General features: G+C 37.3%; 2 protein-coding genes across 3 annotated transcripts; both read right to left on the bottom strand.

Moving 5' to 3' along the window:
• Nucleotides 1-1,886: 1,886 nt before the first annotated feature.
• On the bottom strand, nt 1,887-10,343 carry LOC144528325 (sorting nexin-12). Of its 2 annotated transcripts, none has more exons than XM_078266868.1 (5): nt 9,962-10,343; nt 7,215-7,310; nt 6,337-6,461; nt 5,890-5,980; nt 1,887-3,626 (listed from the first exon to the last, which is right to left on the bottom strand). In XM_078266868.1, exons 1-5 carry the CDS (start codon nt 10,124-10,126, stop codon nt 3,492-3,494), a joined length of 612 nt encoding a protein of 203 aa, XP_078122994.1. In that variant the 5' UTR covers nt 10,127-10,343; the 3' UTR covers nt 1,887-3,491. The 2 variants fall into 2 exon arrangements, with proteins under 2 accessions (XP_078122994.1, XP_078122995.1); XM_078266869.1 differs by lacking the exon at nt 1,887-3,626 and adding an exon at nt 5,397-5,413 and having other exon boundaries at nt 9,962-10,342.
• Nucleotides 10,344-11,730: 1,387 nt separating this feature from the next.
• LOC144528215 (cytokine receptor common subunit gamma-like) lies at nt 11,731-16,527 on the bottom strand (the record flags this gene model as incomplete). The annotated part of the gene is made up of 7 exons (XM_078266703.1): nt 11,731-12,849; nt 13,044-13,104; nt 13,509-13,614; nt 14,819-14,984; nt 15,077-15,219; nt 15,522-15,685; nt 16,403-16,527. Coding segments are annotated over 7 exons (987 nt in total), but the record flags the coding sequence as incomplete, so codon positions are not given.
• Between the last annotated feature and the right edge of the window lie 4,646 nt (nt 16,528-21,173).

The following is a 21,173-nucleotide window of genomic DNA, read 5'->3' as shown; positions in this document are numbered from 1 at the left end:
ACAAAGCAACTGACACACAATAAAAAGGGGCCTTTGGGGCACCTGTAGATCTGGGACCCCAGGGCAGTTGTCCACTTTGCCCGGTTTTTTATCCAGCAACGCAAAGGAAAACATCCTTTTTGACTGTTACTGAGAGACACATTTTACTTATAGCATGTTCACACTGCTGACTACTTTTTGATATAAAGCATCTGTCTAATAGTGTTTGTGCTGACAAAATCAAACTAAAAATAGAAATAAATGGCCGCACTGACTTTTGGAATAAGGGAATCTGTGTGAACAAATGTGTGCAAGCCAAGCATCCACAGTCACATACACACCAAGCCACTGAAATGCTGTCTGTTCAATTGTTGTTGGTTATTGTGAATTTTGGACTTCTGTTTCTTTGTTGTTTCGGTTCCTGGGAACGGCGGGATGTGTTGTTTTTCATGCCTTGGACCCAGAGGTAACTTTCAATAAAATGGATTTATGAATTGCATTTTCTCCCTTCTCCACCCCTCGCTCTGTGTCCGATGGTACTATAGTAGCCACTCGTCTCACCTTTTGTACTTGCCCAGTCACACTGCTTTGGGTTGCTCTTTCAATTTACTTCCAGTTTATCAAGCTATCCCAACTGGGTGTCTCTGCAAACACAACAAACGTCATGGCTGCACACTGGGCTCCAGTGTTAGAACCGCTAACAAAACACAACCTAATCTCTGCCTTGGCCTACTGTGCCCATCCTGTCTGCCCACTCTCATTAGTCAGGACAAGGCCATGTACATCAAAGCTCACTAGTTCTGTAGGTCACAGTTCTCACTTATGAGGAAGGTCAGTGTAGGTGTGTGTATCCCAGAAAAATATCAAATTTATTTTTCTACTTCTACTTCTGTCTATTCATACATACGCACAAATTACATTTTTGGCTCATCCTGGAAGAGGGTTCCCTCCTCAGTTGCTCTTCATGAGGTTTCTCACTTTTAATCTCCTGAATCTAGGGTGGATATAGGGAGTCATATGTTGTACAGATTGCAAAAACACTCTTGAGAAAAAAACCTGTGATTTCAGGGATGTACAAATAAACCCTGACTTTTCACATTTCTTTCTAACAGAGGAAACCTTGTGGAGTTGAGTGCAACACAGGTACTGAACTTTATGAACTGTTTAATAGTTAATTTTTTAATTCACGTGGAAGCCCCAATTGTGTCCAATTATAGTCATGTCTACTTTGGATCACCTGCAGGTCAAGGTCTACATCACAAGATCACTATTCTGGGGCAACTTTAATCCACCTGTGGCCAGAATTCCTCTTCCTCTGTTAATCCTTGTATTTCCTGAAGGCAAACTATAACAAGAAAAAGATTAGAGGACTTAACGATTAATGTTTAGTGAAACAAAAAGACCCAGTGTTGCCATTGAAGAGCCACAATTCGTACTTATGAGGCTTCCTTCATGCCACATAAACAGTATTTTTTTATTTTTATTAACTGCATTAAGACTGTAAAAAGGTTGAATATTTTTATTTATAGGTTTAGGTATTGGTACTGTAATGCATAAATCCAGTTTATGAACACTATAAAAATGTAGTTTTACTTATTGATGCGTTTCCATTTGTCAAAGTTCAGTATACAATGCTGCTTACAGTATGAATGGGAACTACACAGAAAGGTAGAGTATAAAGTCAAAGCAGCTAAACAGAAAATGCTGAACTGTTATATATTAGGGACTGTACAAACATGATTCAGGGGGAAGAGGGGGAACAGAAAAAAGGCAGGATAGTCTGACTTTTTTCTTTGCTTGTTCTTTTTACTGATTTATCTGTTGGTTATTTTCTCAGTTAATTAATAAACTGTTTATAATATGCCAGGAGGTAGTGAAAATTACTCATAATTTCCCAGACCCAAAGCTGGCGTCTTCAAATTAATAACTTTATTTATATAAGCACATTTTGAAACAAAGTTACAAAGTGCTTTACAATAAAAACGAAAAAAAAAAAGGAAATAAAATCCGTAACATAAGACATAAAATTGCTAATTTTTATCCGACTAACAATCCAAACCCAAAGATGTTAAGTTTAGCATAATATATGACAAAAATTAAATCAAATCCTCACATTTAAAAAGCCAAAAGTAAGAAATAAATACAACGAATAGTAAATTATCAAAATGGTTGCCAATTAATCTTTTCAGCTCTTAATAGTTACATAAAAAAACAGCTTTCAGTGGTATTATTGTTCATTAAGGTGAATGCATATGCAGAGGAAAACAGATCTGTCACTGTATTATGGTTTTATTAATGTGAGCTTTGGTGCAGCACATTACAAGTTCCATTGAGACATGGTTTAAAATACATTGGCCCATACAGTACATGTTTTTGTTTTTAAATTGAATACTTTTACATTATTTTATTATTACTTGTTGTGGATAGGGGTTTGTAGTTTTGCTCTAAATCAAGGACAGGGTTTAAAGAACATTAAAACAAATTCATTAAAAGTAATACAAATTAAAAAGTGTAGTAAAATCTTTCTGTACAAGTTGTAAGATTTATGCAAAGAAAATCTTCCGCCAAAATGTATACTCAAGCATTTTCAACCTCTTCATGTTGTTTTTTCATTTCATTGTTAAATTAGGTCATCTGCAGCTATTCATCCAGCTCCCATGACTCTCTGATCCGCCTCACTGCTTCTCAGTGTGACGCACTAATCACAAACTGGAAGGTGAGTTGTACCGATTTGATTTCTTCTCTTTAAAACTGAAAAGACACATGTAGACATGAAACAGCAGGCAGCAGGAAATTTAATTGGTGGACAGTATTAACAAGGAAGTTCCTTGTCACCCATAGTGGGACTGCAATGATAACATGTATTAATACACCTCACAATAATATTGATAGAAAGAATAAACCGGCTGAAAATAAGCGCAGAATTAGCCTTATTTCAGATCAATAAACCAGATGCTGATTACACCTTTAAACAATGAAATATTGTTCATATAATGAACCTCTTGTCACAGTGCTTAGATGTGGTTATGTACCTAACTTAACATTCCCGATAGCTGATTTGACAACACACAGGCAACGTGATGATGATGTAACTAAGACAGCAGAGTTAAAACAAATAATCATGATACAATACTGTCTAAGAGCATGTTCAGAACATAAAACTCAGGGGAAAATGTAAATGTGTATTGTTTGGAATGAAATATCACTGTCTTTTTCATGATGCTACATGTTGCTTGACTTTGGGAGGTTATCATCAAAATCACATCTCCACTAGCAAAATAAGACATCAAAGCAGGAAATTACCCTCATTTTAAATGTGATCAAATCAATTTAAAAGACATTTATAAAACATAATCATTGTAAAAAATAAAAAAAAAATCTAGCTATGACAAAAGGATATATGGAAACAGGTTTTCTTTTTTTTACTGACTACTAAACAAAAATAATGTACACACTGTATGTGGAATGACTGAATAAAGACACAACATCAAACAATGTATACATTGGATCTCTTAGTTTTGTCCAGGAGCAATAGTTGTGTTTTTCCTACACCGTTGATACTTATCAGTTCTGACATTTCCACCAGCTTTATAATGACGTGATGACGAAATAAATGTACATGGGGCAGGTGCAGAAGTCTGTATTATCTTTGCAATAAGAGAGAGAAAGAAACAGACATGAGAAACAACATACAGACATGTTCAAGCTTTAAGTGGATTTGGTCAATGCTATAAATCTCTGGCTAGTATATAAAAACACGAGACATGATTCTGGGTCTCTATACTGTACAACAGCCCCAATATTCATATTTTTTGACCAACTTCTAATGCTGCTTTGTATTGCTGTCATGCATTTGTTTTGTTTAAGGCAGTTGCTTGGGCACTACAGTCTACATACAGTCAAAGACATTAAACAGAGATGCAACACTGTGGTCTCTAAAGTAATGTTAAATAAGCATATTCTCGTTTTCCATAATGGAAAACTTAATCGTACACTCATTAATATGTGCAATACAAAATCTTCTATCTTAGTGTCATTCATTTCTGGAATAAAACTGGACATGCTGACTCCTGCTCTTTGTTGGTGTGTCTATTTTAAATTATTACTCAAACCATGTTAAACCATTTTAAACAGATCATTGCTTCTATTACATGTATTGTATTTAAATTGACAACACTTTCTGGACTGAAATTTAATTGACTCTTATTAAAACAGTCGGCAGGTAAAACAAAATATGGCGGCTCCAATACACGCTAAACATGGTACATTACACAGGACTGCATGCAGTTTCTTATGACACGGTGTCAGAACTGAGTTGATGGGTTACTGTGCATCAGACGTCACCGATAAGCATCATGCAGGGCAGTGTTTTTAAGATATGCCATGGTGTATTCATATGGTTGAAGAGCTTGCATGTGACTAACATGCAGTCAGTGGAAGACAATATTGTTTTATTGCTGCTATATGTATGGACATTCAATTCAACTGATTTAGTTCATTAGACATAAACTGTGTCTAATGAACTGTAAAGACATTGTTGGTACAAGAGAAAGGTGCAACTTGAACAAAAATGTTGGCAGAATTAACTGCTTTGTTTTTCCAGACACAAACTTATCCATGTCTCAAAAAACGGAATTATAGGGAAATAAAGATCAGAATCAACAGAGGCAATACAGTAAGAAAACTGTCAGCAACACTGAGACACATGTTTATTACGGGGGGGAAAAGCGTGCAAGTTTGCCATGCAGCCAATAATTAGTGAGTTTGATAATGACAATGTATCGGGATTAGTTTGAGATTTAAAAAAAAAAGAAGAAGAGCTCTTGTCATGGGTGAGGTACAGTACTTATTGCAGTAAAACAATAGTTCACATAACTTAAAACACTGGCGGTGGCCTGAGAAACTTGTGCAAGCCAGTTTTGGAGAAACAGCTGATTAACTTTAGTACACTCCTTACCAATTAAAAACTTTCAACTGCAACTTACATTTTACATGATGTTTTTCTACATGCTAGGTAATGGGTAATGCAAAACTGGCTTGCAGAATGTTTTTCACTTTGCAGCACACCATGATCATATATATATATATATATATATATATATATATATATATATGTATATATATATATATATATATATGTATATATATATATATATGTATATATATATATATAGATATATATATATATATATATGTATATATATATATATATATATATATATATATATATATATATATATGTATATATATATATATATATATATATATATATATATATATATATATATATATATATATATATAGTATTAGTATTGTTCTACTTAAGTGTTTGTGAACTATCGCCTTTGGTCTTTACAGTGCCCATGCAGCCACCTTCAATTTACAGAAAGCTCTTAGAGACAGGATCAAATAAGCAAACTTACTTCATTCATACCTAAAAAAAGAACAACAAAAACAAAGAGAACAAAACAGGATCAGAACTGTCATTTACAGTCTGCATGTATCCCTACGGTGCACATTAGTGCTGTATTTAGATAATGATTTATGTTATTCACATTATATTACAACTATTATGACACTCATCGAGGAAAGACTGAATGTATCGAACATCATTTTCATTCCTTAAATCTTCCGATATGATTGTACACTTATAAAACAAATGCACATGGGAGATTCTTTAAAACATTATCAACATGTTCTGATGTATGGTAGAAGAACATATTCTAACTCCAAGATAAAGTGAATATGACTTTACAGTGCTATACGCAGAGAGAGAGAGAAAGAGAGAGGGAGAGACAGATAGACAGAAGAGAGATTAAAAGAAGACAAGATGGAAGAGAAGGCAGGAGACAGTCTGATCTACACCCCAGAGTTTAACCCCCACCTCCCTCAGTAACCCTAGTGTCGTACTTTTCCAGGAATGTAGTTACGGTCAATGCTTTCCTCTTGCAGAAACATGTGAAGGCAGCGCTCGTTCTGGGCCAAGGGATGACCTGCAATTCTGCAGAAACATACAAGAAACGGACAAAAGCTTTTCATGGAGGCTGGTGAGATGCAATTGTGGATTAGTTAGTTGACGCACAGACACAGATTAGGTTAAGCCTTATGTCAGGCTAGACATTTTTGGCAATGAGTGACTCTACTGAATGTGTGAATTTCAGTTTGGGCCAAAACATTTTTATTTTTTTTTATGAGACAACCTGCAGGAAACACAATCAACAAGCCATTATAAGTCAAAACTTGTGTATTCCACATTAACACATGTTTATGTGACAAAATAGGTTTGCTTTATCTACATCTAAACACACAAAGTATGTATTACTAATACAGTACTAATTTAGGGCTCAACTGACTGACCTGTTGATGAACTGCTCGAGGCCCGATCGCCGCTCCTCAATGAAGGACTCCTCAAAAAGGCCCTCATCTCCGCGGAATGGCAACTGTCTCTTCAGTGCCTTGCCCGGCAGAGATGGTACTACAATCTGAAGGTGTCAGCACAAATAACAGAAAAGATAACACATTAATTTGGCAGAACTTGCAACTATCTTCCAGGAATCCCAACCATGAGGTCATTCATTTTAATTTCATACACAGAACATATGTCACTCCCCATATACTGCACAAAATGAAAGCACTACCATCGCCAACCTGCACATTATGCAATCAGAATTCATTGGGTACTTTTTTTTCATATGGTGCGGGAGTGTCCAAGGGTTGTGGAGTTCTAGAAGAGGGTTTCAGAAACACTCGCTGTGCTGTAAAGTCAAAACTACGCACATTTACATTCATATATTTAAGCTTTTCATTCACTATATCAACACAGAAAACAAAACCTACAGTGTAATCCTACTTTTTACTTTAATATTTGAAGGGATTATATCTTTCTACCTGTAACACCAACATTGTCACTTATCACATCATTGTAATTACCGGTACTAGTTTGCACCAGCCAACCTGCTACAATAGACCTTTTTCACGGCAGACATGTTGACATGTCATAGTAGGAAATGCACAGGTGTATTCAAAACCATTAATGATGGCGGCATTCCACTTAGGAGAGGCCCTGGTGTTGTTCATGCTGACTCACTGAAATAGCTTACTGGGACACTTGATGGAATTAAGCCATCGTGAAGATTATCAATTTCAGCCGTGCTTTTCCTACTATGACAAGTCAAAATGTCTGCTGTGAGAAAGGTCTATGATTAGCCTGAAACACAACATTATTGCTCACTCACCTTACTGTCTCTTTCCAGCTCATTCTTTAACCACTCAAAGTCACTGTATCTTCTTCTCACACAGGAATCCTTCAGTTTGAAAATGGGAAGGTTTGTCTACACGGAGAAGAAGAAAAAAAAACAGCTCTTGATTTATACTAAATTCAAACATTTGGACATGGTTGCTGTTCGATAGTGAGAACAAGGCTTGCTGAACAGTTGACAACTATCATGACTGAGTGCTGGAGGCATTGTGGATGTGCCCTAAGCGACAATAACAGATATCTTACCAACATAATTTGAGTAAATGAATTGCGTGAAAGTCTACGATTAGACTAGCACGCCAGTTTGACGTGAGAATGCGGTTCTTTTTCTATGTAAACCTTTTCAGTTGTATCTGTTGCTGCAAGTAATGTTTATTTTCATTATAGGTTTTTTTTTATGGGCAAAGGATTAATCTTTTAGTTTACAGGATGTGAATAATGAATAATTATTATCCCAATGTGTCATCTTCAAATTTCGTATGTCCTACCAACAGTCCAAAACCCAAAGATATTTAATTTCAATTCTTTAAAGAAAGAGAAAAAAACTACAAATCCTCACATTGGAGCAGCAAATGGTTATTAATAATCAAAATTCATTTTCTGTCAATCCACTTATGGATTACTTACCTAGTTGTATCTGGCCAGAAATCATTTGAGGAAACTTCTACTCACTGGGGAATTCAATGAATGGTTTGTGCATAAAAAGTGATTTTTAACCCTATTGTTTCATGTGTTAATTTGAAATACAATTAAAGATGTCTGCCAAGCAAACCTGTTCACAGAACGCTGAAAAGTTTTGATTCAAAAGGCAGATTGTGTGTGCAACTGACACCAATTGCTCTAAGTGATTAATTAATTCACAGTATCTCTCAATGTTTCAGTGGTTATAGAATAGGTGATCCTTTTGCATGACTTCCCCATGATTCACTGCTGTACAGTGAGTGGGATTCTTTCCAGTGAGGGTTGGAGTCTTTTAACTAGACTCATCTGGTTTGTTTACGTTTGTCTGTTATTGTGAGAACGCACTATTTGGATATGCAAGTTAACAAAAATTACCTTAAACTAGTTAACCCCACACCTCTGATCCAAGAAACTATCCCACCTGCTGCATGAATGTTGTGTTAAAAAAGCCATTAAAGTGGTGAAAACAGTAACTTGTTTATATTATGATGGGTAAAGTCTCCTAGGAGAAGGCCATCAAAATGAGGAGTTGTAGTCAAGACAAGCCTGTTAAGTTACAATTATGCAATTGCAATGTTAGCATCAGCTTCCTGAAAATGTTTTCATTAAACTTAGCAGTGTCAGCAATTTTGTCTGCCTTTGTCTACTAGAGAAGGAAGTTTAACTTACTACTTATCCTACTACAACTAGTTACAATAACTGTTTAATAAGGATAAGCATGCCATTTATCCCGTTTCCATAAAACCACCAACATTTTCAGCATTCCTCCTAGGTTAAAGGTCGCATTTTGTAAAACTGTGATTTCCTTGTATTTTTTTATTATAAAGCAGGTTGGTGGTGTATATACGTGGTATATAAATACTGTGAAAGTATCAACACGCTCAATCCTAAGATAAATTCACAAAGCCCGTATTCAGAAACGGTGTCTTTAAACGAGCCTTATAGGGACTTCAGTATGTTTGTGATGTCCCAACTATACTATAGGTAGAAAGTGTGCTGCTACAGTGCGGTTACAGCTAAAACGAACCGTTTCAGACAGAGGGTGAATACAGGTATATGCAGGAAATGTTTTGAACATTAAAGCATGTAAACATGTTCTAGTAAAACTAAAAACACAAATATTACCTTAAAAAGGAGCATGATATGGGACCTTTAAGTAGCGTTTTCTGTACATGTCAAGGTGTAACATTAACAGCAATCCTTACTCTTCTCATTATTTTTACCGAAGAACAGTAGCTAGCTAGTCATGTCTGTTTATGTTGTCGACAAGCATACTTGGCGTAAGACATCTAGATAGGCAGACAATGCTAATTAGTCTTTACTTTCTTGGTAACTAAAGTGCATGTAGCATTTAGCTAGCTTCACGGTGTCTGCTGGGTCCCCCCTGATTTTCACTGTCGTAATGTTTCCTTCTGTTTCAATGTATTTAATGCTAGCTAGTCAGCTACATAGCAGTTAGTTTAAAATGCATTTAACTATAACGTTAAGTGACATGGCTTAACATTGTCAATCTGCTTTCATGCTGGAAGACGTGGGTTATGTCACGAAACTTCTACATGCCAGCCTTGCGAACTACCTCAAGCAAGCAGCCTCCGACAGGCCTCTGACAATCCCCGGTCCTGATTTTTACTGGAGCGCCATCTTGACCTACTCAAAGCGCCTATCGTAAACGCAACAGCAACGGGGATGTGAGTATTTTTTCCCCAGGAAGGCGAAGGCATATCCCGCCCTACTCTGCCTCTGATTGGCTTATCCTGACATTCTTACTCTAACCATAACCAATCCCACTCCTCTTGCCTAAACCTAACCAACCCAACCAGAGCAGGCAACAAGTACTAGCCATTCAGAGGGAGAGTAGGGCGGGTCAAGCCTTCCCCATGCCTACGCCATCCTTGGACAAAAATGTGGCTCCCTGTGTTGACTTGACTTCAGCACAGCGAATAAACATGCTAACTGGCTAGCAACAACACTGTAATTACCAGTTAGCTTAGCAAATAAAAGCTAACGCTGCAACAGTTTTTGGCTTGTGATTCGAACACCTACCCGCATGCGAACTTCATAGTTTGTGTAACGGTTCCGTCCAACTCCAACGATTTGTGGATCATAAACGTCTATCTCCAGAAAATTGCTGGGGGGGCCGTAAGCATCCGTCAGGTCCTGGGGCTTGGAATTCAACCGGCGAGTGTCGGCCACCGCAGGGTCTGTCATTTTCTCGGGTTGTAATTTTTGGACGACCAACGGCGAATCAAACCAACTAAATGCACAGTAAAATCTTAAATCTCATCTGAAGACATCAATTGATTGCGATAGCTGATCGGTTCAGCTAGGGAAGTAGCTGACTGTATATCTCTCTTCTTGCGGGGGCCAGCCGCCCTGCGCCCTACCTTTCTTGAATCTGAAAAATGCGTTGACTCAGTTCCGTACTGTGTGTGGGACACTCACTGCACTCCCTCTAATGGACAGTGAGATAACTGGACTGAGGAGGCTGGGTTAAAACTATTCTATTTGCCTGCTACAGTGATTCCCAAAGTGGGGTCTGGGGTCCCCCAGAAAAAAAAGGGAATAATTTAATTTTTTACAAAAATTCCATCCATAAGTAATAAAATGACAGAATTACTATTTTGGGCATGGGTCACTTTCTGTAATAAAACATCTAAAAGCAAAATCCTCTCAGACAGGGGGACCCTAGGACAAAGGTTATTGACAAAAATAGTGTGTTGCAAATGCCAGGGCCCTTTTTTGATCCCAGTCCGTCACTGGACATAATGAGTCAATTACTAATGATTTATAGATCAATTGGAAGGCCTTTAATAAGAGCACATTTTTGGTTGCCTGTTTATACTTTCTATTTGGTAATAATGCAGTTATAAATATAATAATCCATGAATAGATGCCAATGGTTTCTCACTTTCTAATAATCCCCTAAGTCTGCAATTATAAATGTTATTTAAACATCTTTCAACTTTCCTAATTATGTTAGTAAAGTCATTAAGAAGGTTTTTTTTACAATAATCCATCCAGCCGTTAAATTGTTAATAACAGATATTTTTTTGTAGTGTTGGAGGAGCTCAGAGGGATTTTTTTTAGACTTGACAACCCCAAGGTTGCAGATATAGCATTAGTTAGTGATGATTTCGAACCATTAATTAAGCCAAGAGTTCATGAGTTACAAAGGGTGCCTTATTAGAATGTGGTAATTTGATTAGCTGAGTGAGTGAACAATGAATGCTGCCTTTTTGGCTGCGAAACAGGACACATTTGAAGCTGTGGTGAAGAGGAGGTCACTGAACAAACTGTTATCTATCATTGATAACCCCAACCACCCTCTCCACACCACACTGGTCCAACAGAGGAGCACCTTCTCTAAGAGGCTCCGAGAGCTTCGATGTTGCACGGACCGCCACAAGAAATCATTCCTACCACAGGCAATACAACTTTTTAACACTTCATCTCTGAGTGTTAGATAAGACTCATATACATCACAATACTGCACTAAGTGCAACTTGCACAATAGGTTTACTTACATCTTTATTAATACTATTTAAGTAGTTTTTTCATTTTCATCATTTTTATTCCCAACTTGTATATATTTTAAATATTTGTTTTTGTATTCTATTATTTCATGTATATTGTATCCTATTATTTCATGTATATTCTGTATGTTTACTGTGTGTTTGATATTTTGCTGCTGTAACACTCTAATTTTCCATTTTTGGGATCAATAAAAATGTATCTATCTATCTTCTTGGCCTTTATGCATTGTGTCTTTTGTCAGTACTTTACATTAAATACAAATAGTCATATAACAAATATTGTGAAATCACCAATAATGTATTTTGCCCCAAATATTGGGATATTAGATTTGATCAATTTCATACAATTCTAAAACAACACATACAAATGTTATAAAACACAGAAAAAAAATGCATGTCTTTCTTAATAATACACTTTATGTTTGAGGAATAACTGATAGGTGCTGACCTTTTTAAGACTTTTATTGTATTAAATTGACTTATTTTAGTTTAGTTTTTTATATACCTCTTAATATTTATTCTTTTACTTACTCTATTATCTGTACTATTGCTGTTTTTGTGCTACTATAACAATCTAATTTCCCCTCTGGGATCAATAAAAGTTTATCTTATAGTCATTCTTAAATCAGGGATTAGAGGAAGTTTTACATGCCCTTATTCAGATATGTGAGGGTAACTTCAATTAGTTTTCTCCTAGTATAGTGAAATGTACGGACCACTGATAGAGAAAGAAAACTCTGGTACAGTAAATGTAATTAATATATAGGCCTATCTTAGCCTGACAAGCCAGACCCACATCAAATTACAACAAGTAAGTTGTTAAGAGTAAATACATGCCACTAAAGAAAAGTGATATTAATGAAGTAGTTCAGAATTTGTTATTTGTGGTAAAATAAGATAATATAATCAGAGTTTTTTTTTTACCTGTAAGTGCTGCATCAGATTGTTGATATTCTGTAACATTAATAGCTTTAATTGAATCAATTGCTTTTAAGTGCCTTGAACAAATATCTGGTTTCTTCTCATCGGGGAAACCAAACATATCTTGATCCATTTTCTGATCCCTGCAGTCATGCAGGAGATGTGTCAGTTTAAGACAATATGGAAGTTTTAGGAGTCCCAACACTGATTGAGATGCCTCCTAAACAGAAACCTACTTCTCTTCCTCAGATGAGACTAAAACTGTGATATGGAAGAGGAGCAGGGAGTAGACAGGTCCGATTCGTTCACAGGGATGAAGACAGGGGAGCAGTCGGTTTGGTCGGTGGTGACAGAGCAGGTTGTGCAGTCAGAGCTCTCGCTGTCGGACTGGCGGACATGGCAGTACTCACGCACAGGGCAGGGACGCTCATTGTAGTTTAAACCCTCTTTCAGGCCTTCAGGGAATTTAAACCAATCCTTTAAAAAAGAACAACATGTATGACTTGTTTGGCTGTCACCTCACATGATGATACATTTCTGGCCTGTGTATTTCTTTCAATGACTGCAGTAGTTTTGGTCCATAGTTTTATTAGCTGCCAAATAAAAAGAGATAAGATTTGAATACAAATCTTTTGTGTGACGGCGGGCACAGAGCTCTGGATACTACTAACCTCGATATTTTGAAGGTTTGGGGATGGCTTGGGAACCACAGGGATGAAGATGATTCTGATTCTGTATGGGAGGCAGGCACATTTTAACTCTCAGATGATCATATCAACAACAGCTCATCTGCATTACCTTTGTTCCCTGTAGCTCTTTAGCACTGTAGTTGAGCGAGGTTAGGGATATTCTACTTTTTTGGACTGTGATGAAAAAGATACTATTCCACGAATACAGAAATATTGCCTCTTTCATGTCAAATGATTGAAAGTGCATTACCAAATGTGAATTTTAGTTCCATCATCACTTACTGCTGCTTTAAGCAATTATCATTTTTACAGCATAATGCAAACAATGAAAACAGTTTAAGTAAATGTATAAATAAAAAATAAACTGAGGAAATAGGTACACATTGTTGATACTCTGTGGCTACACCATACCCATATACCATCATTTATACATGACATATGACCCACCTTTCATTGTGCAGCAACATCATTACCAGTACGATGAGGATAAGAGCACCCACCACAGACAGCACTGGGGTCCACACAGACATTGAACTGTTCATTTTATTAGGGTCTGTGAGGAGGAGAGAGATGTGGATTATAATTGTTTCATAGTCTTGTACCTTTACTGTATTGTGCACATGCAGGGCAGCAGGTGCAGATAGTTAAAACCACCTTTGATTAGAGTTAAACAGATATATTGATTAGCTGTTATTACAGTATCGTCTGATATTGGCCTATTACAGACCAACTGGTAACTTTCGGTTTTGGCATATATGTTTTTTGATATGCACCGATATGAAAACCTTTTTTACAGAACATATAATGCAGAAAACGATGCATGGTGTGATTCAGAAATGATGTCAAAGTTATTTTTCTACAATTTGTTTAAATGGTCAGCAACAGACTGATACTGAACATGATGTTTATTGGCATTTGCAATCCCGGAAGTGGAACGTAGTGGATATAGACTAGCGTTGCTGCGACGTGTAGTTACATTTCTGGGGAGGTGCACGTCAGGCTATGGCTTAAGCCTGATTTATGCTTCTGCGGAAGCTCCACATAGAGCTTTTGTCGTAGCCTACTTAAGTGGCCTAACTTTTATACTTGTGCGTTGTTGTGTGCGTCGATTTCTTTAAGAGAATAGCAGGGCCGGCATGTGTGTGTGTGTGTGTGTGGGGAATGTTTGGTAGAGCAAGTGAGAGAGTGACGGTGATTAGCTTCAGAGCGAGTACCGACTCTAGAGGCATAGTGAAAAAAATAAAGTATCTTCCCTGTGCTTTCTGACCACAGTTGGAAATATGTAGCAATAAAAGTTAGCCCTCTCCTTGATTCCATGCTGTTTAAAGAACAACCAGGAAATGAGTAGGGGGAAATGCAACACTACCAAGCCACGGCTGAGCGAGGTGCGTCATTGCGACGTGTAGTTACATTTCTTGAGAGGTGCACGTCAGGCTACAGAGTATAGGGACCGGCGTAGGGTCGGTATCTCCACGTACTTACATACGTACCTCAAAATGACAATTCCACATGTTGAAATTCATCAAAATATGTTGCACATTTATCAGAAATATTTATATTTATCAGAATATACACATTTTTGAAGACTATAGGAAATAAGTCATGAGGCACATCGGGTCACATACTGGTTCTGTGCCTGAGACTTGTTTAGTAATGTTTCAATTGGTTGGCAGTAGAAATCACTGATTAGTTCATTCTTTCAGTACAAGCTATTGTGAGTTCTAGGCCTTTTTGATAGCAGACATTTGGTAATTTACCTGTGCTATTGTTGGATCCCCAGACCACAGGCTCAGTCCAGTCACTCCAGAATTCGGAATCTCCACAGGCGTACCCTATTTTGCTCCGCACCTGCAGCTCATACAGGGAACTGCGGGAGGGCAAGTTGAGGCAGTAATTCTGCTTCCCAATACTGACTCGAGAGGACTGTGGACAGTAAGATAGAGGTGAGAAAGGAGATGGGTGCATAAGTCAACAAAGACTGAAAAAGAGATTTATTGTTCCTCCAAACTGCCTACCGCCCACTTCCTGCTGTTGATCCTGTAGCGAACTTCACTTTCCACACAATTAGAAGAAATCTGGGAAATCTGGGTCCAGCTGAGCCACAGGTTAGAGTCGGATCCATAATGGACAGTCAGGTTGGTTGGTGGATTCAACTTGACTGGAGACGACACAGACCATTTAATGATACAAAATATACAATGTGAAGACAATGTAATAGGGCAGACATACTATGACAATATATTTTCATTTTCAGCCGTAGAAGGTTTTTTTTCCTTGATTTTTTTTCCCTGTTCCCAAATACTAGCACTGTTGTTCCTTTCCTGGAAAAAGATTATTTAAGTTACAGTTGTGCTGCACCAGTAGGTATAACAAATCATTAAAGAAAAGCCTCTCCATTAATTGGTTTACTATTTGGAAGTTCCTCCCAATATTATGTTGAACCCCAGTAAATAAGCATACCTTTTGTTTTAAGCTCATGTTTCTTCTCCTTGGGACTCTGGTTTTCATGAACCAGTCTGGTGTAAAATGACTTGAACCGTGAGCCATAGGGTTGGTTACATCCAGTGTTTATGTTGTTCTCTGACAGATAAGAGGGGCACTCACTGACATCGGCACCTTGGAACCTGTAAAGAAATCACTATTTAGACATTCCACATACAAAGCAAAGTATGGTGGTGATGTCTTTCTTTGTAATTTGCTATATGATTAGGTACTAGGGCCCGTTACACAAGAGTTAATGCTCTGAAGAGCCAACTACAAAAGTATTTACTGAGTGTTAAAGAATAAGAAACAAATCAAGCCTGTTACTCCTACTTACAGGTAGGTCTCTCAGCTTCTATATGATAAATCACTATGCTATGAGCATGGATAGCCAATCAGAGAAAAGGTCAGAAGTACCTCATGCTCATTCTTTAAAAAGAAGTGACGTGATTAAAACATTCTAATAATTTTAATTGTATTTGTGTGAAATCTTTAATGTTTACAGTAGCAGTTAACATGTTGAATGACATAAATCTAATACTGTACATTTATAATATAAGCTATAAATAAGAATAAAATTATAAGAAACTGGCTGAAATGGAGAAAAACAACTAAGCTGGAGCAGGCGAGATAGACTATATCAGATAATTTAGTTTCACAATGACAATTGCAGACCATGGTATAAAGTGGTATAACATCAGATGTTCAAATCACACGCAAACACCTATTTTGAATAAATACTTTTACTTGTATTATTTTATGGAAGTCCAATATTTTACTCTTCACAGTTTGATGCATTCAGATGATATTACAAAATGTGTTTGAGTTTGTCAGGGTCACTGTCCCTAATGATTACGAACCAGCCGTAGAAGGTGTAATTGACCTCTGGAGTCCCCTGCTTATTCCAAGAACAGTGAACATATTTCAGATGCACCACCAAACATTCCACATCTGTCAGAGAAACAAGAAGGTTGACACCAGCAGAATAGTTTCATTAAATAAATGAACCAAAAAACAGGGTTACACATATATAGACCTACGCTAATAGATAATGGTAATATACTAATAGCAGGCCACACACACACACACACACACACACACACACACACACACACACACACACACACACACACACACACAATGAGGAAATGGCAGCACAATGACGACAAGGGAATTTACACAAAATGCGCATAATCAAGGAAGTACGGCTTTACTTTTAATTTAATTCAATAACACGAGTGAATAATTTACAGTATTATGGCCTAATCACATTTCAAGGCAGTTGTGCTGTTTCTAATCTTGATTATATTTTTAGAAAAGTGATCAAAAATACAGTGAAAATCACTCATACATAGTTAACATTTTTGTTTAATATGGATTATCAACTAATATTATAGATACAAAATGAATGAACAAAAGCAGCTTCACATCAAAATAGTCAATGTAAAACAACAATATGATTAGACCAAAAGCCTTTAAGCAAATGTAATAACTCATTGGTCAGACATCCAAATAGGCTAAAGGAACTGTTCTGTATAACTGGCTAAGTTATTTTCAGTTGCTTAATGTGCTAAATATGTGTAGTGCAATTGGGATTGTAAAGGTTTTGCATATCCACCTCTATTTGAGATGCTTTCTTTGCAGAAACCTGCTGCTCTGAGACAAGAACAGTGGAGGTGGAAGAGGAGCAGGTGGAGAGATAGTGAGGTGGAGAAATAAATCTTAGAGATGGATATCTCAAAACCTGGGCTAGTGTATTGAATACAGTATGATGGCATGGAAGTAGGGCAGCAATCACTGGCATTAAACCAACGTTAACGCTGCTCTCCAAGCCCTAGAGCTAATCATTTTAAACTATGGCAAATGAGTGTAGGCCTATAAAAAACAACTATATATTGGACACATTTCTGTTTTCCAAACTTAGCTTGAACAGCATTTAATATTTATTACAACACTTTTTGAGTTTTGAGGTTTTTGTCAGTTATCAAAAAGCACATGCAAAAAAATAAGACTTTTAAAAAAATCTATTTCACAGTAAGCCATTAACCATCCTAACTTTTTAACAAAAGAAAGTAGAGAAAAAGCCAAATAAACATCATGCTTTTTAGGTGTTACCTGTCAGGTTTGATTTTTTGATTAACTTTGACTTTGGTTTTCTTTTTTTGAATATTTGGACAAGCATGTCTATGACTTAATCAAATTAAATCAAAATGTGCACAAAAGTTTTGAATTTAAGTAAGCTTGGCTACATTGACAATATTTCAGTGAAGCATGTCTGCAGAGGAGAAATTAAGGGCTTAAACATACTTTGTTAATGACAGGGTATGTCATGATACTGATCTGTGACTCAGACGACATTCAGCTCAGCTAATTTACAGCGAATCGGATAGTTTTTTTGTGTGTGTATGTGTGGAAATTACTGTGGTTTTGTGTGATCTTTTTTCTCTTGTTTTATATGTTGAAAATGCAAAGGCATTTTTGCTTATCTCTGTGTCTTCCTTAGTTGTGGTAAAATTATATAGTAAAATAAGATACTAAAAAATATTCAGAAATACATTCTAGAATAATACTTTTAGACAAACCAAAACAACTGAGTCTGAAACTACAGTGGGGAGAACAAGTATTTGATACACTGCCGATTTTGCAGGTTTTCCCACTTACAAAGCATGTAGAAGTCTGTAATTTTTATCACAGGTACTCTTCAACTGTGAGTGACGGAATCTAAAACAAAAATCCAGAAAATCACATTGTATGATTTTTAAGTAATTCATTTGCATTTTATTGCATGACATAAGTATTTCATACATCAGCAAAGCAGAACTTAATTTTTGGTACAGAAACCTTTGTTTGCAGTTACAGAGATCATACGTTTCCTGTAGTTCTTGACCAGGTTTGCACACACTGCAGCAGGGATTTTGGACCACTCCTCCATACAGACCTTCTCCAGATCCTTCAGGTTTCGGGGCTGTCGCTGGGCAATACGGACTTTCAGCTCCCTCCAAAGATTTTCTATTGAGTTCAGGTCTGGAGACTGGCTAGGCCACTCCAGGACCTTGAGATGCTTCTTATGGAGCCACTCCTTAGTTGCCCTGGCTGTGTGTTTCGGGTCGTTGTCATGCTGGAAGACCCAGTCACGACCCATCTTCAATGCTCTTACTGAGGGAAGGAGGTTGTTGGCCAAGATTTCGCGATACATGGCCCCATCCATCCTCACCTCAATATGGTGCAGTCGTCCTGTCCCCTTTGCAGAAAAGCATCCCCAAAGAATGATGTTTCCACCTCCATGCTTCACGGTTGGGATGGTGTTCTTGGAGTTGTACTCATCCTTCTTCTTCCTCCAAACACGGCGAGTGGAGTTTAGACCAAAAAGCTCTATTTTTGTCTCATCAGACCACATGACCTTCTCCTATTCCTCCTCTGGATCATCCAGATGGTCATTGGCAAACTTCAGACGGGCCTGGACATGCGCTGGCTTGAGCAGGGGGACCTTGCGTGCACTGCAGGATTTTAATCCATGATGGTGTAGTGTGTTACTAATGGTATTCTTTGAGACTGTGGTCCCAGCTCTCTTCAGGTCATTGACCAGGTCCTGCAGTGTAGTCCTGGGCTTATCCCTCACCTTCCTCATGATCATTGATGCCCCATGAGGTGAGATCTTGCATGCAGCCCCAGACCGAGGGAGATTGACCGTCATCTTGAACTTCTTCCATTTTCTAATAATTGCGCCAACAGTTGTTGCCTTCTCACCAAGCTGCTTGCCTATTGTCCTGTAGCCCATCCCAGCGTTGTGCAGGTCTACAATTTTATCCCTGATGTCCTTACACAGCTCTCTGGTCTTGGCCATTGTGGAGAGGTTGGAGTCTGTTTGATTGAGTGTGTGGACAGGTGTCTTTTATACAGGTAACGAGTTCAAACAGGTGCAGTTAATACAGGTAATGTGTGGAGAACGGGAGGGCTTCTTAAAGAAAAACTAACAGGTCTGTGAGAGCCGGAATTATTACTGGTTGGTAGGTGATCAAATACTTATGTCATGCAATAAAATGCAAATTAATTATTTAAAAATCATACAATGTGATTTTCTGGATTTTTGTTTTAGATTCCATCTCTCACAGTTGAAGTGTACCTATGATAAAAATATAGACAGACCTCTACATGCTTTGTAAGTAGGAAAACCTGCAAAATCGGCAGTGTATCAAATACTTGTTTTCCCCACTGTATATGAAACAATTGATATTACATTAAAAGTAATTAAAAAAATCATGGCTTGTATGATGGTGCATAAACTTCATAGTCAAGACCATCACAGCTGCATCCAAATTATAAGTAAGACTAAGACCAGAAATCAAGTTAAATGTCAATACAATGACCATGTGAGTAAGCAAATAGGAGCAGTAAACCAATATTCAAATATTTGTGTAGGAGTTGGCAGTTGTTCAAAACAAAGCTACTGTTTTTTTTTATTCTCAGAGATTATCTTACATCAATCACATCACAAATAAGTGTCAAGTCCTAGACACTCAAATCACTTGTAGAATTTTACAGTTTACAATTTCAGGCCAAAATATTTTTTCTTCTTTTTCATATACACTGAAAGCAAAGGAATCACGGGTCCTCAAATGTGTCCTCTGGTTGTGGTCCTATTGACTTATTTGCCAGTTGTGTTAACTGTTCTGCAGATACTTGATAATGTGAAGGAAATGCAGTATATTTACTTTTATTTACAGAACAAAAGCACTAACTTCCCAAATCAAGACAATCATAAAACAATTTAAAATTAGACATAAGAAGGCTATATACCATATTTACTACTTCATTACTATTTCCTGCAGATGTCACTTGAATGGCTACTTGAATGATTAATTGTGGAAGCATGTTAATAATCAGACACATGTGAAAAACAGCACATGTAAAAAAAAAATGTAGTAAAAAAGGTGTTCTTCTAAACAAAAGTGTGAATGAGAAATGCTTCATTTAAAGCAGCACCAAAGCACTTTTCCTCTTCGGTCCCCCTACAGGTTGGAAGCGGAATTGTCCATTACCGTTCTCATTCGAACTACAGATCCGCTACCCGATCTGGCAAACTTGCATAGTGAGGTTATAGCCGATAGAGGGCCGCAAAGCCAATGCAGAAGTGCCGTTCACCCTGTTACGAGTTGATGAACCACTGAAACGATTTTGGAAACATTATTTTAAGGTAAAAAAGAATCTTTGGTGTTGCTTTAAAGTGGCTATATGTAACAGATTCCAGCAGCCCCTTTGGACAAAAGCGGTAGTGTTTTTACCACACCTGCTGTCGTAAAAGGTCTTTTACGGTACTGTATTACTGAGTAAGCATTACCGGGAAGTCATATAGTCGCGATGAATATTTTGCTCTGACAGAAAATCATTCATTTACAAGAAGTTACAGATGCATTGTTGCATTTTAAGTGTTGCATACGGTAACTTAGCCTACTTTGGATGTATCGTGAGCTAATCCGGCCAACTCGCCAGCCCAAAGTTGCAAGGGTGGTTTTTCAGCTCATAGGCGCTAAGGGGACGCGAGATGACCATCATTCAACTCGAAAAAAGTCATATAACCCTTCCAATGACTCTGAAGCTGTTCAGTTAAGGTAAATTAAGCTAAAAAACCTG

Source organism: Sander vitreus, chromosome 13 (genome assembly GCF_031162955.1).
Source record: "Sander vitreus isolate 19-12246 chromosome 13, sanVit1, whole genome shotgun sequence".
Classification (NCBI taxonomy): domain Eukaryota; kingdom Metazoa; phylum Chordata; class Actinopteri; order Perciformes; family Percidae; genus Sander; species Sander vitreus.
Note: the sequence above shows the minus strand (reverse complement) of the source record. Positions and strands in the feature narration are given on the sequence as shown.